Below are 16,909 nucleotides of genomic sequence, written 5' to 3'. Positions count from 1 at the left end.
AAAAAGGCAAATTTACTAAATGTGGTGTTACATAGGTGTACATTTGATACAATATTCTGTAAATATAAAAATCAACAGATGAAAATTGTAATGCATCGAAAATATTTTGCTAAAGGTACTTGACTGTCGACTTGTGTAAAGGGTTTGACAACTTTAACTTAGATTAGTGAACTTGCTAGGATAATGCACATTTTTATATGAAACAGTGTTTTACTGTATAAGAAACGTATGTTTGTCTTGTTGGCTGTTGGAAAATCAAATAAATCGTAGTGGAAATGTCGACACCATGCAGAGACAGGGTCTACGGGTTTACGGAACTGTTCAAGAGAAAAAATATCGAAACTGCTTTCAACTTTTTTCGTGCCTATCGCAGAAAATATGTCTGTGACTAATTACCACCACATGCATGGAGTCTCTATAATAAAACTGCGGACATATTTTCTTTTAGCACGGCTTTTTATAGTAAATTTGCCATTACTGTGACGAATTTCTTAAAAGGCAGTAATAGCAGATTTATGGCTTCTTCAAAGATCAAACACATTCAGGTGACTTTGGCTGGTTGTTTCAAACATTAAAAAAAACACAGTTTACCAGCAAATCAATTGGTCGTTAGTAAAAATGTATTTTCGAATGGGAAACCATCGCCTTTAAGGCAAATACACACTAGGTGCGTACGCAGCGCGTGTCTGAATTTCTATTTACTGGCGTGCACACGTTGAATTATACGCATCTGGTGTGATTTGACATTTGGTGTATAATTTGAAAATTAATAGCATTCGGCGGCTCCCGCTTATTTAAAATGTCGTTAATTTTAACATATCCGTTTGCCATAATTAACATTTATTAACATAATTAATATTTCGTTAAAAGCATAGACAAAGAAATGCTAATAGACGCGTAAAGTAGTGCAAAATAAGGTAGCTGCAAACTGTTTGACCAAACGTGCGCCACGCAGCACCATCTACTTCAGCTACAATTTGCGGCCACAATATAATTCAATAGTTCCGTGCCTTAAGTTGCATACACACCCACACCGCAGTTAACTTTTGAGGAGCAACACTATGTAACACGGTAACATTAAAGTCTATTTTTTTATTCGGTAGACTAAAATGACATTTCATAGTATGAAATGACACATGATGTTCATACTATGAAATGACACATGATGTTCATACTATGAAATGTCATTTTAGTCTACCGAATAAAAAATAGACTTTAAGTAAGTAGAAAACACTTGGAAATCTTGGTGTACAAAATGTAACTACGGTGTGGATGCAACTTTAGTACATTTCCCTTGTTTGTGGTTAATGATTCGAACGGAGATTACTAACAGTATTTACTTTTAACTAAAATAGCTCACAACTAAGGACAAATGGTAATTATGGCAAACAGTAATATGATGGCATATTGTATGCAACACAATAGACAACCCGTCCGCTCGATATGCATCGAAATTTAATAATTTTAGAAATGAAAATGATTATGTAAGAGCGAGTAGTTAGTTGCAATAGCCCATTTGTCAACCACAAGGGGTACTTAGCAAGTAATAGATAATATATTTTAATATTAGACCACGGCAATGCATTGTTAGTGTAGGGACTGCTGGATACTATTATATTTTAGTACCAACATGCCCCAAAGTTATGTATAAATTATTTTGTACATGTTTAATTTTTTGTTCGCATAATTATGTTTATGTCGTAAAATCTACATTATTTTTGTTATACTTTTCAGTTGCTTATTATATTATTATTAATTTTACGACAGAAATGTGAAAAACGTAGTTTAATGATTAGGAAAATATGTGTTTCAGTGTAAATATGATAGATGAAAACATGTATGTAGAAGTACATAAATCCTATTTATGTATTAAATTTGATATTGTTTTCAAAATTGCATCCGATGTTTCATTTAGCGATACCTAAGACCATTAAATAACAACCACCACCTACCACCACAACGAACGCGTCACTTTTTGAGGTTGACTTCGGGCCCGATTCGGATTTTGTAATAGACATCTGTTAGATATCTTTTAGACATCGCCAAGATACGATAACGATATGTTTAAGATCTAAACTGTCAAATTTGTCATTTCCGCGATTCTGGATATACTCTTGAACGAGTTCCACAAGATATTACTTAGAGATCTAATTCACATCTAATAGATATCTAACACGATCTATCGTACAAGTGACATTGGTTGCCCGAATTGCGCTGCAAAAGAGAACTAGTTGAAATCTAAACTAATAACGTATCTAGAATGGATCTAGTACGTGTCGTCTCTTGTGAATATCCTGAAGTTCGAATACGGCAGTTTTACTTACTTAATATCATATTTTTTTATTGATTGGTGTCTTTCTCCAAATTTGACAGTTATATCAGATGGCCTTATACATATTGTGGTACATAGCTCTAGAGTCTAGTTGTCAAAAATTGGCGTTCGATTCAGCTGAAGTTACTGAATTAGTCTAGTAGTTACTGAATTAACTAGTTACCACGAAAGGCCATCTTCTTCAGCTGTCAAACTCGGGAACACGATTTTTCTTAGAGTACACATCTTGTAAGTAATATCAATGAATGTTCGACATAACTTTGAGACCTCTTTAATAATGAGACACTGCAGTATACATTGATAGTCTTTAATATTAATTAATCTCTGATATATGTATAGCCTAGACCAGTGGTTCCTAACCTGGGGGTAATTACCCCCGTGGGGGTAAAACGGGTATTTTACGGGGGTAATAAGCTAACCTAATATAACAATACATAACAAACGTACACGTTTTATTTTTTTATTACCATTGGGAGGGGTAAAATCAGTTTCCCTAGTTATTCATAGGGGTGACCGGACTGAAAAGGTTAGGAACCACTGGCCTAGACATTTGTCTAGTTTTAAGATACCTGCTAATGATACCTACGGATTGAGTAAGTAGGTATATGCCTATTTTATGACGATTGTGATATAGCAAACGATCTTTAGTTACTATATTATGAATTATTTATTATGTAAAGCTAAGGACAAGTTCTCCTTCTTGCATTAGGTTGCTCAAGCAAGACTCGGGAGTTTTTATCGTAAAAGTTTCCGAATATCAACGCTATGGTATGACAGAGATCTTATATCACAATTGCGTAAAGTTTTTATTGCAATGAACATTAACAAAACCTTTTTTTTATTCCGAAGATTTTATATCACTTTTCGTAACTCTGTTACGGGACTGAGATTTTTATATTTTCTATGAATAATAGATTAAGTACTTGAGCGTTTGTTCTATTATCGTATTCTAAATTTCTGACTGAATCGCGGGAACAATTAATATTTATTTTTCGTTTTGGTTTATATTATCAGAACGGCACCTAATGACTATAAGTTAGGTAAACTATGAAGACCGAAGACAATAAGACAATATAATTAAGTGTCTATAGTTCATTTTTTTTAGCATTAGAAAGAACTTGAAAGAAGGTAAGCGATTTTGACATGTCTTTTAATTGAAAAATAACTATTACTTATGAAAGCAGAAGACTATAAAAGATCGTATTAGATTCATAATTGATACATATTTACCGTAACTTATTTTAAAAATGTGTTTTTCAATTAAAAGACACATCAAGATTGTTTACTTTATTTCTAATGCTAAAAAAAATGAACTATAGTTGGCATATAGTTGTTGTATAATATATCATATAATATATGTTTAGTTGGTGTCTAGTCGGAAAAAAATCTAAAACATATTTTTTTAGGTACGGAGGTTTTACTTATCGACTATATATCGAATTTCAAGATAACTGGCACATAACAACAATTCCTCGTTTACGAGAGAATGACTGACACAATGTCATTGTTTTTTAAATCGTGTTGGAGCGTTGGTGCCTAGCGACGTGCGAATATGCTCAGATCGAGGATCTTGGGTCTTCGAAGGGTCGTAACTGCGGTTCCACAAGTTACTATTCCACGTTTGACTCCCGCTAGGACTTACAAAGTGCACCGTAAGTAGTTACTAAAGAATATTGCATTTAAAGTGCCTTATAAGTTATAACTTTACGTCGAAGAAATTACTGCTCAAACGGGTTAATTGGTTTGGTAAGGGGTGGTCCAAAAAATTACGGGATTATTTTGATTATGCTTATTTAATATGCGTAAAAACCATAATAAATATATAGTTGGTCAAACCAATTTGTCAGTAAATAGGAACAAACAAAACTATACTCATCCTTTTCTTTTGGGTGCCAGTACTAGTGTAAGACAAAGATAGTATGATTCTGTCTATGTTTGAAGAGAGACAGTCATTTGACACACTATAGCTTAAAATATGCTTATGCTTTCAAATATAAATTTAGAGGAATTTAGACTTCAGAGACACTAGTATAGTGCGACATAAAATAGTGGATAGAAATTAAATAAAATGGAATTAAATAACTGATTTGCAAGACCGAAGTGATCCCATAAGTGTTCCGTGAACAAAGTTTTGTACGGAACACTAAAAATTCCATAGGTACTAAATTGTTGCATTTATCGTCAAGTGTGGTAGTTACGTAGAAAGTGGCGCCCTCATTTATTTTCTACAATTTCTTGTCAAACTATATATACAACCGATTACCGTTGTTATTGAATCCAACCGCTCGTCCGCCCAACTTATTCGCAGCAGTGTCCGACCAAAGATTAGGTTGCGGCAGCACTCAGCAGGTTTCGTTCAGCAAAAATGTCATGATTCGGCTGACGGTTCGGTTTGGGCCACAAAACTGCCGAACCTTTCAGCCGCACCGAAACTGTATTTTCGAGTGTCCTACCGAAGTTTCGATCTCGGCATGAAGATCCGGTTTCGGTCGGACACTACTTGGCAGAGACTGGACTCGAATTAAAATGCATTATACAAAATCCGGTTACAAGTAATAATTGTGTAAGTATACCGTAAAACGTGCCTACTTTGCTCCTTGGTGAGTATAGAACTATGCTCCAATTAAAAAAAATGACTTATCGTTTATTATATCCAACCATATTTCTATATTATTATTTATATACTCAGACAAACGAAATTGTATATAATTTTTGAATTGCTACTTTAGTCATAAAATTAATCTATTTTCTTGGTGGGGTCTATTAATTTGATAATTTGGCGCACAATGGGGTGACTTTGCACCTCTAAGTGAACTATAGGTAGGAGCAAAAATACCCCCAACAATGAGTATGTTGTGCCCCGTATTCAGAGCCTCGTTTTATATAAAACAACATTTCTTAAAGTTGATTTACCGATGAAATATGTCACATTAGATGTTCTTCATATTCAATTTGTCTGAATATTTAAATGAGGAACAGTTTAAAAAATATTCAAGATTTCATTAAAGTGGTGCCAATTTTGGAGCAAAGTAGGCACGTTTTACGGTAGGTACCTATTTTGTCTCGCAGAGGTATGCGATGCGCACATGAACGAGCTGCCGATCCCGTGCGGGCCGTGGAAGCCCTGGTATGACGCCAAGCAAAACTTCTACAACAAAATCTTCGTAGGCGGAGTCCTGTGGTAAGTAATCTGCACCCAATTTAAGTTTGTATAATGGGGTTGGCAACTGTCAAAGGGTGGCATAGATGGCGCCATCATAGCTTGTCCCTTTTTCTATGAGAATTGGGTTAAAGGGCTGGCATCCAGGGCATTAAAGAATTGTTTCTTTACTCGTAACAGGGCTAGCTATGATGGCGCCATCTGCTAAATACTTCGACCGGCCAACCCCATTGGATTTTTGGTTATTCCTCAACTAGTTGTATGCGTTCAAGGAAATATTGTCGGGTGACAGAGGCGCAGGCCATCTACGTACTTCAATGGCATCTACTACTTAAAAAGCAGATCATAAATCGTCCAATAGATGGCAGTCGCAGTCGGTGGGAGAAGTGGCGCTGATTGTCACGGTCACAAACACGTCGTTATGGACTGTCAAACATTAATGCCAGCTGTTGCCGCTTTTTAGGGTTCCGTAGCCAAATGGCAAAAAACGGAACCCTTATAGATTCGTCATGTCTGTCTGTCTGTCCGTCTGTCCGTCTGTCCGTCTGTCCGTCTGTCCGTCTGTCTGTCCGTCCGTATGTCACAGCCACTTTTCTCCGAAACTATAAGAACTATACTGTTGAAACTTGGTAAGTAGATGTATTCTGTGAACCGCATTAAGATTTTCACACAAAAATAGAAAAAAAACAATAAATTTTTGGGGTTCCCCATACTTCGAACTGAAACTCAAAAAAATTTTTTTCATCAAACCCATACGTGTGGGGTATCTATGGATAGGTCTTCAAAAATGATATTGAGGTTTCTAATATCATTTTTTTCTAAACTCAATAGTTTGCGCGAGAGACACTTCCAAAGTGGTAAAATGTGTGTCCCCCCCCCTGTAACTTCTAAAATAAGAGAATGATAAAACTAAAAAAAATATATGATGTACATTACCATGCAAAAATCCACCGAAAATTGGTTTGAACGAGATCTATTAAGTAGTTTTTTTTTTATACGTCATAAATCGCCTAAATACGGAACCCTTCATGGGCGAGTCCGACTCGCACTTGGCCGCTTTTTTTACTCCGCAGAAAGGCCGACAAAATGAGGGCAGCACCAGTCGTGCACCTGGCGAATAGACGCTGTCTTTTTGTTTTAATTCGTTCATTCATGATATTACCCACAGAACATATTAAAGAGGTTAGAATGGCTATCGCGCACAGTTAGTATCGGAACCGGTGTCGCCGCTCGTTCCTCTCCACATTTACTAACACTCGCGCAACGGTAGCAAAAAATTGTGTGCCTGGTGAATGGATACGCCTCCTTTAGATAGATTTGATGGCTGGCTTCTTAATCTGAACGTTATTGTGGCGAAAAAGGCATGTTTACTTCATTTTCGGTCAGCGCGGGCGAGTAGCATGCGAGCGTTTGCTCAAAACCCCGCGGCGACACGTACCCTGCTCGCATCGCCATTCTACTTGTTCTGTGATATTACCCGACGGGACGAGCCCAACGGATTGACAACTCCTGCAATAAAGTTTCGAATATTTCCAGGTTTCTGTTCTCGTTCGCCGTGATGATTCTGACTGACAGCATTTGGTTGAACTTTTCCCCGCCCGCTTACCCCGGCCCGCCCAGCGACAAGGTCGAGGACTGCGAAGATGAAGTCTAAATTATACTTTGTGATTTTGACAATAAAGTTTAATTCTCTTTGGTGATGAAGGTTTTTCATTGCTTGTGCATTTTAGGTAAAATCTTAATAGCGATTCGTGAAATTCGTAAACTAATCAGTTATTGTATGTGCCCGGGGTCATTATAACTAATCAAATCTTAAACGCGTGATCCAGGATTTCCAGTACCTACACTGCATGGCGCCACCTAGCACGCCATCAATTTTTAAACAAAAAATTATAATGAGCCCTGGCCCTGGGGTCTTTATAGCGCGATTTAGGATTTTCAGGACCCGGTACAGTGTAATCTAGCGTGCGATTCGCAAACTAAACATATGTTATACTAGCTGTTGCCCGCGACTTCGTACGCGTGGTTTTGTATATTGGTGGTTATAAATTCTACATTAGCTTAGACCATTATGCAGCAAAAGATAGCAGTAGGGACGGTTAATCATTTGTTAATTATCATACAACGCATGAGATTTGTCTTTCACAACCTGGCTACGAAGTTTCAAGCCCCTAAGAGCCCTAACTGAATAAAATTGTTCTCGATAATCTCGATATAATCTCTCTCAACCCCCAGAAGATTTTCAAGTCCACTATTTAATAAAACCTACTACCTAACTACCTATTTACGAAGTTTGAAGTTCCTAGCTTTAAATAAAATTTTAACCCTCTACCAACTCTCAACCCCTGTTTAAACTTTTAGGGGATGAATTTTTAAAAACGCTGAAATTACTTTTCTTGTATTGTAATAATATGCCTTTATACAACGATTCAAGTCCCGCACTCCGATAAATATTTGGGTTCCATACAAATTTCGACCCCCTTCACCTCCTTGGGGGATGAATTATCAAAAACTCTGAAATTAGTTTTCTTTTCTCTTAATAATACCTTTTTACGAAGCTTCAAGTTCCTAGCTTTAAATAAAATTATAACCTATACAATCTTTCAACCCCTTTTTAACCCTGTTATGGGATGAATTTTCAAAAAACGCTGAAATAAGTTTTCTTGTGTTCTAATACTATGGCTTTATACAAAGATTTAAGTCTCGCACTCTCAAAACTATTTGATCTCCATACAAACTTTCAACCCCTTTTTCACCTCCTCGGGGGATGAATTTTTAAAAACGCTGAATAGGTTTTTTGTTTTTTAATAAAATACCTTTTTACGAAGTTTCAAGTTCCTAGCTTTAAATAAAATTTGAACCCTATACAAACTTTCAACCCCTTTTGGACCCTTATAGGGTATGAATTTTAAAAAACGCTGAAATTGCTTTTCTCGTATTCTAATAATATGTCATTATACAAAGATTCAAGTCCCGTACTTACAAAAAATATTGACCTCCATACAAATTTTCAACCCCTTTTTCACCACCTTAAATGTTGAATGTTGAAAAACGCTAACAATAGTTTTCTTCTCTTTTAATGAAATAACTTTTTAGGAAGTTACAAATTCGTAGGTTAAAATAAAATATAAACCCTATACAATCTTTCAACCCCTTTTTAACCCTTTTAAGGGATGAATTGTTGAAAACGCTGAAATTATTTTTCTTGAGAATTAATAATATGGCTTTATACAAAGATTCAAGTCCCGCAATCTAAAAAATATTTGATCTCCGTACAAACTTTCAACCCCTTTTTCACCAACTCGGGGGATGAATTTTTAAAAACACTGAAATTTGTTTTGTTGTTTTTTTTAATTTAATACCTTTTTGCGAAGTTTCAAGGTCTTAGCTTAAAATAAAATTTGCACCCCAAGACAAAGTTTCATCCCTTTTTTTACCTTCTTAGGGGTTGAATTTCCTAAAACGTCGCAATTCCTTTTTTTTTGCAATCGGCTATTATGCCTTTCTAAAAAGTTTCAAAGCATTTGTAATGGATTCAAACTTTCAACCCCTTTTTAACCCTGTTAGGGGATGAATTTTCAAAAAAGCTGAAATTACTTTTCCTGTCTTATAATAATATACCCATATACAAAGTTTAAAGTCACATACTCACAAAAATATTTGATCTCCATACAAACTTTCAACCCCTTTTTCACCACCTTGGGGGATGAATTTTCGAAAACGCTGAAATTAGTTTTCTTATTTTATTATATAATACATTTTTACAGAGTTTCAAATTCCTAGCTTATAATAAATCTTGAACCCCATACAACCTTTCGTCCCCTTTTTAACCCTTTTAAGGGAAGAATTTTTAAAAACGCTGAAATTACTTTTCTTGAGTTTTAATAATATGGCTTTATACAAAGACTCAAGTCCCGCACTCTCAATAATATTTGATCTCCGTACAAACTTTCAACCCCTTTTTCACCACCTCGGGGGATGAATTTTTAAAAACGCTGAAATTAGTTTTCTTGTTTTTTAATTTAATACCTTTTTGCAAAGTTTCAAGGTCCTAGCTAAAAATAAAATTTGCACCCGAAGACAAAGTTTCTTCCCCTTTTTTACCCCCTTAGGGGTTGAATTTCCTAAAACGTCGCAATTACTTTTTTTTGTAATCGGCTATTATGCCTTTCTAAGAAGTTTCAAAGCATTTGTAATGGATTCAAACTTTCAACCCCTTTTTAACCCTGTTAGGGGATGAATTTTCAAAAACGCTGAAATTACTTTTCTTGCCTAATAATAATATACCCATATATAAAGTTTAAAGTCACACACTCACAAAAATATTTGATCTCCATACAAACTTTCAACCCCTTTTTCACCACCTTGGGGGATGAATTTTCGAAAACGCTGAAATTAGTTTTCTTGTTTTTTAATATAATACATTTTCACAAAGTTTCAAATTTCTAGCTTAAACTAAAACTTAAACCCTATACAACCTTTCATCCCCTTTTTAACCCCCTTAGGGGTTGAATTTTTCAAAATCGCTTCTTATCTCTTGTACACTTTACAAATGCAACCTAGTGTGCAAATTTCAACCTTCTAGCTTTTGTAGTTTCGGCTCTGCGTTGATGAATCAATCAGTCAGTCAGTCAGTCAGTCAGTCAGGACACTTGCATTTATATATATAGATAAGCACGTACGGGGTCAATTTATCAAGAAAAATCTTGATAGCGCGATTCAGGATTTTCAGGACACGGTACAGTGGCATCTAGCGTGCGATTTGGAAACTAAACCTATATTGTACGAGCCAGGGGTCATTTTATCAAGAAAAATCTTGATAGCGCGATTCAGGATTTTCAGGACACGGTACAGTGGCATCTAGCGTGTGTCCGTGTGATTTGGAAACTAAACCTATATTGTACGAGCCAGGGGTCATATTATATAGAAAAATCTTGATAGCGCGATTTAGAATTTTCAGGACACGGTACAGTGGCATCTAGCGTGCAATTTGGAAACTAAACCTTATATCTACGAGCCCGGTGCCATTTTATCAAGAAAAATCTTGATAGCGTGATTCAGGATTTTCAGTACACGGTACAGTGGCATCTAGCGTGCGATTTGGAAACTAAACCTATATTGTACGAGCCAGGGGTCATTTTATCAAGAAAAATCTTGATAGCGCGATTCAGGATTTTCAGGACACGGTACAGTGGCATCTAGCGTGTGTCCGTGTGATTTGGAAACTAAAGCTATATTGTACGAGCCAGGGGTCATTTTATATAGAAAAATCTTAATAGCGCGATTCAGGATTTTCAGGACACGGTACAGTGGCATCTAGCGTGCAATTTGGAAACTAAACCTTATATCTACGAGCCCGGTACCATTTTATCAAGAAAAATCTTGATAGCGTGATTCAGGATTTTCAGTACACAGTACAGTGACATCTAGTGTGCGATTTGGAAACTAAACCTATTGTACGAGCCGAGCCCGGGGTCATTTTATCAAGAAAAATCTTGTTAGCGCGATTCGAGATTTTCAGGACACGGTACAGTGGCATCTAGCGTGTGTCCGTGTGATTTGGAAACTAAACCTATATCATGGTATAATAATATACTCCGCCTGGTACTCTCTTCCGAGATTCGCGAATGACCTAACTGTCACTTGCCTACGTCATCATGCTGTTTACAGGTTCTCAAACTTTAAAATGTGGGAGAATTTTAACCAACGGTGAAAATTATTTTAACGCCATTCATTTTAAGTTATTCATGTAGAAACAGTAAAATAAAACAAATCTATACTGCCCTTTTCATTCCTACTCTTACAGTTCCGAATAGAACAGCCAACCATTTTCGTAACAAAACATTAATTACCAAACTTACGACGTGAAAAGTTTGGAAGATACTGCGAGTGCTGACACTGAGCGAGAAGGAAATAACAATTAACACGCGTTCGACAAGGATGACGGTCAGGGACAAAATGGCGGATTGTCATATGTGACAGCGCTATCCTGTGTTGCCAGTAGTGTAAACAGAATTACCCGAACGTCTGAAATTTCTTTCGTGAATCGGAAGATATTGCTAACGAATAATTAAAAATGACGTGTTATTGTAAAATTTAAGATAAAATACATATAAATGAAAATTATAAAATTATAAAGCAATATTTTAACTTATTAACCATAGATATAATGTACCCATGTAACATGTTATGTTGAAATAAAGTGGCAATGTTATTGTGACGTAGGCAAGTGACACTCTGGGAAGAGAAGACCATGTTTTATTAGACCATGACCTATATTGTACGAGCCAGGGGTCATTTTATCTAGAAAAATCTTGATAGCGCGATTCAGGATTTTCAGGACACGGTACAGTGGCATCTAGCGTGCAATTTGGAAACTAAACCTTATATCTACGAGCCCGGTGCCATTTTATCAAGAAAAATCTTGATAGCGCGATTCAGGATTTTCAGGGCTGGGTACAGTGCCATCTAGCACGCGATTCGCAAACTAAACAAAACGTTGTATAAGGATAATTATTTCATGAAATGTCTTGATACGGATTCAAGATCTTTAAAAGTACCTACCTAGTCAAAACAACGCCTGGCCGACAGAAAAAGTTCTGAAAAATTACAATCTAGGAATAAAACGCATATTTCAATCAGAATGTATATACAGGAATTTGATACAGGAATTTGAACTACACTTCACGTAAACTGAAATGATCCCAAAGCGGGCAACTGTATATTCTTTACGTTTTGGTTAACAATAGTTAAGAGCCCTTTCACACTGCGTGTTTCTTAAAACATGGTGGCTATGACGCTCAAATGGCACCCATTGAGAAATAACATCGTAAATTAAAATTAGCAGTATTAGCACCACGGCAGGTTTCGGCCATGGCGGCTTCGGCTAAAACTAGAGCAAACCGAAACCGAAGTTTCGGTTCCGGAAAAAAATCCGGTAACCGTCGGACATTAATATACGATTTTAAGTACATATTCAAAAAAAAACGCAGTGTAAAACGGCTTTAATATAAACAGTGTTTACAGTAGGTACATACAATGTATTGCTTTGATTCAGAAGGCGATAGTGTCTTAGGTCTATTACTATTGTGGATATTTCAATGCTAGAAATATGTATAACATCTATAGATTGTTGTACTCTTAGTGTTGAACACATATTGAGCGGTTATAAAATGACTCAGTTATATATGGCAATTAATTCATATTTCCAATTAATTAGATGCAATACACAACATTTTAAGCAAAATGTACCTACAAGGACACATTGGGTCATTTTAAATGAGGAAGGTTCCTAATTGAAACTATGCCAGTAAGTCTTATTGAAGATTAAGATACCTTTTATCTGAGAACATCACATATCGATCACATAACACGTACTTGAACAACTGCACTGTAATATTATCGACATTTGCTTTATGTTATTCATTGTAATTTACTTTTCTTTATGTAAACAAATTGAAAGTAAATTTTTACTCACTTCTGTAAATTGGGGTAACTTCGAAATCGGGCTAATTTCGAAAGCCTCGAATATGTACTTGAAGCACCGCTTACTACAGCAACTCTTTGGTAAGCGTTGCACAGTAATTTGTAATTTTTGACATTGCCTTGTTTCCAAAATTTCCCCAATCGTCTGCTGCAGAGATAAGTGACCGGGGGGGGTCAGTTATCTGCATAGTAGTTTGTAATATAAGTACAAAAAAGTTGCTTTATTTCTCAATGTTAAAGGATGTTATATGATCACTACATAGTATAAAATAAAACAAAGTCGTTTCCCGCTGTCTGTCCCTATGTATGCTTAGACTTTTAAACTACGCAACGGATTTTGATGCGTTTTTTTAATAGAGTGATTCAAGAGGAAGGTTACGTATAATTTGTTAACCCGTGCGAGGCCGGGGCGGGTCGCTAGTAATTACTAAATGATCATTCAGATATTTCGCCATAGTTAACCTAAAGTTACGTTCAGAAACGTATTCAGCTGGAAGCCAAAAGTGTATTCGTGATACGTGTTTTGTAGCAAATTCACAAATGTATCGCCCTTTTACTTATTTGTTTCGACAACATAAACAAACCAAACAATATTAAGTTAAGCCTCTTTCGAATACACATATATTATTATGTTGGACTCATCATAATATAATGATTGTATTTTATTAGTTATTACTTATGGCATGTTTTGAATGCTCTGGTGTCTTTATTTCTAGTAAAATTACCTGCAAGACAAGATTATTACATTTGCATGTATATTGTAATGTATAATCAACAGGGGTCGGACAAAAAGTGCGGATGACGTCAAACCACTTATAGGATGATTTCAAATAGTATTTTTGATTTTCATAAACAATTATCACTTATCATTTATCAACCTCTTTACGATATCGCCACTTGAAATGAGTAAGTACGTTTTTGACTGACACATTGTCAATCAGATGAACAATAAATTGACTTCGTTATTGTTTAGCTATTGTATCTTCACGATTATATTTAGCTAAAATTTATATTTACTAATGTATAAGAAAACGCTCTAAAATGTCATCTTTACTCGAATATTGTAGCAAGTTTCGTGTAATTTATTTTATTCACTACATCACCCTACCACCTGTATTATTAATTCCATGGATTTATTTACGATTATTTTGTTACGTCATTAATACTACTTTGTTACTACATGTCACACGGAAGTTTAAATACAAACTCAAACATCATCCTATGTGCAAGATTACGTCATTTTTACGTCATCTGCACTATTTGTCCGACCCCTGATAATCAATAATAATACATGCCGCTGACTATTAACCCTTAAATGCATGGTGTACGATGCACACAACATAAACATCAAATTTTATGCATAATTAGACAAATTCTATTTGTTCCTGTATATTATTCCAATAGTTAATCTAATAAATTTTCTGAATTTTTACTTAAATTTACGCATATTTTAATTTATAAAAATTACATTTGTTTTAAGACGAAATGTGGGAAAACTTGGAAAACCGGAAGTTGATGATTTTTAGTGTGTGATTTAGGGCCGATTTTTCGGGGTTTGTAATTATTTTATATTTAAAAACTTTATCATAGGAATATCACAAATAGTGTACCTTTCTGATGGCAGTAAGATTTTTCCTATATATCTTACTAATAATTATATATTTACATAAATATGATTTAGCCTATGCAACTTCTAACACTGATTTCGCAACGAAAATCGATGTTATATTTTTTTTACTATTTTTCCTAGAACCAGCAAAGAATTATATGATACATATATTAATTTCGGGCAAAAAGATAAAATCATGCATTTAAGGGTTAAATGAGAAAGATCAATTTCTATTGCATTGTATCACTTTAATTAAATTCAAAAGTAGCTTTTGACATACTAAATTAAATCGACATTTTTACATTAACAATATGGTCGTGCAAAGCTTATATGATAGCTTATATGATAGCTTAGCTCATATGAGCTTAATAGTGGTGTCATATAATGTTGGCAGTGAAAATTTCCAAGGCCCGAATTCTTGGGGTAAGGTAGCCGAGCAGACACCATGTGCGTTTAGTTTACACCTGTGAAAAGTACTACGGTAAAGTAAGAAGAGAAGTTTGTAATTTTTTACAGTAAAATTTTAAACCTATTGGTTAAACTCTAGTTGCCTTTGAACCCATCTTACTTTTACATTTTAACCATAGTCGGATTTTTAATAATAACTACTTAATTCTTTACATTATAATATTTCTAATGTAAACGAATGTTGTTAATAGCGGCGTTCTGACAGCGCATATAGGTTGTAGGTTGAAAACCTCGAAATCTTGTAAGCGCTTCAAATAAACGTATGTATTTTCTTCTTCGTAATGTAAATTCAGGCTCAAAATACTCGAGTTTTGGGTCAAAAATCCTTTTTTTCTCATTTTCTTGTTTCTGACCCACGTTGTTTGAAACCCACGGCCAGACTTTAAATTTGAACCATTATTAAATGGAACAAAGTTGCATTGTTTTGTATCGTTCGATTTTATAACGAAACAAATTGAATACCATTGGTTCAAATTTGCCTGCCATTTTTTCTTGCATGGTGGGCCACTAGGCCACATGTTTTGGGGCAGACCACAAGACAACGAAAACATTCTTGACTCTCACCAGTGTGGCTACCACATGTTTGGCACTGACATAAACGCTATCGAGAACGTAACTTACTTGTTAGTGGACTCGCATATTAGTGCAAGCGAGATGTATATAATTACGTAGACGTTGGTGTGTATGTCAGTTGTGACACTGTCTCATATGGGTACAGACTAGAGATGCCACGAATATTCGGCAACTATTCGGTATTCGGCCTGTTCGGTCACTTTGCCGAATATTCGGTATTCGGCCGAATGTTGCCTACTATTCGGCCGAATACCTAATATCTGTTACACCTACTTAAAAAGCAAAATTGCACAATAAAAATAACCAAAAACTATGTAGGTATATTTAGAATGTGGTCTTGGAAAGTTATTAAATACGAAGATCCTTTCTTGAGCGTTTATTGATTAATAAACATTTTGTTTTTATCATGAGTCTGTTTTGTTTGACTCTATTCATTAATGCTGTTCAATAAAAATATATCTTAGCTAACGTCATCTAACGTTGAGCTTTGTTAGCGATCAGTTTTCATAATAATTGTGACTCAAAATATTCGCAGGTCATTCGGTATTCGGCCGAGAGAGGGGCCGAATATTCGGTATTCGGTATTCGGCCAAAACCACTATTCGGGGCATCTACAGACAGTACAGACCAGGGATGTTGCGGATGCAGATTTTTTGACATCCGCGGATGCGGATGCGGATATTTAAAGGCTCACATCCGCGGATGCGGATGCGGATGCGGATGTCAAGATTAGGTACTTAGAAAACGTCAAATATTACATTTTTAGTATTTTTTTATTAAAAAAAAACGTAACATTTAGTATTTGAACAAGAATATAGGTGCGTCATATTTAATAAACAGTAACTTGGCCGACTTTTCTGGATCTAGACGATTTCGTTATAGGTAATGACGAAATTACCTAGCACTTACGCCAGTTACGCCGCCGCTATGACGTTCCTGGGCCGACTTGTTCGACATCCGCATCCGCATAAGCTCCGCATCGATTTCATGCGGATGCGGATGTTGAAAATAATGCGGAAGTTCCGCGGTTGCGGATGCGGATGCGGATGTTCGCAACATCCCTGGTACAGACCTCCAATCAAACCTCGCACGACCACTACAACTAGAGTAAAACTAAGGCTTAGCACGCACTGCGGTTTTTAAAAAGCGGTTCCGCTACCGCAAAAAATGTAACGTACGGCATTCTTAAATCGCAAGTGCGTGCGCTTATAAAGAAATGCCGTACGTTACATTTTTTGCGGCAGCGGAACCGCTTTTTAAAAACCGCAGTGCGTGCTAAGCC

The 16,909-nt window shown here is 35.8% G+C and overlaps 1 protein-coding gene across 1 annotated transcript; it reads left to right on the top strand.

Annotated features, from left to right (window-relative positions):
* The first annotated feature begins 3,839 nt into the window (after nucleotides 1–3,839).
* LOC134649878 (uncharacterized) lies at nucleotides 3,840–7,159 on the top strand. Its single transcript, XM_063504710.1, has 3 exons — nucleotides 3,840–3,984; nucleotides 5,402–5,513; nucleotides 7,029–7,159. The coding sequence occupies exons 1-3, from the start codon at nucleotides 3,885–3,887 to the stop codon at nucleotides 7,144–7,146; spliced, it is 330 nt and encodes a 109-aa protein (XP_063360780.1). The 5' UTR covers nucleotides 3,840–3,884; the 3' UTR covers nucleotides 7,147–7,159.
* The last annotated feature ends 9,750 nt before the right edge of the window (nucleotides 7,160–16,909 follow it).

Source organism: Cydia amplana, chromosome 7 (assembly GCF_948474715.1).
Source record: "Cydia amplana chromosome 7, ilCydAmpl1.1, whole genome shotgun sequence".
Taxonomy (NCBI): domain Eukaryota; kingdom Metazoa; phylum Arthropoda; class Insecta; order Lepidoptera; family Tortricidae; genus Cydia; species Cydia amplana.
Note: the sequence above shows the minus strand (reverse complement) of the source record. Positions and strands in the feature narration are given on the sequence as shown.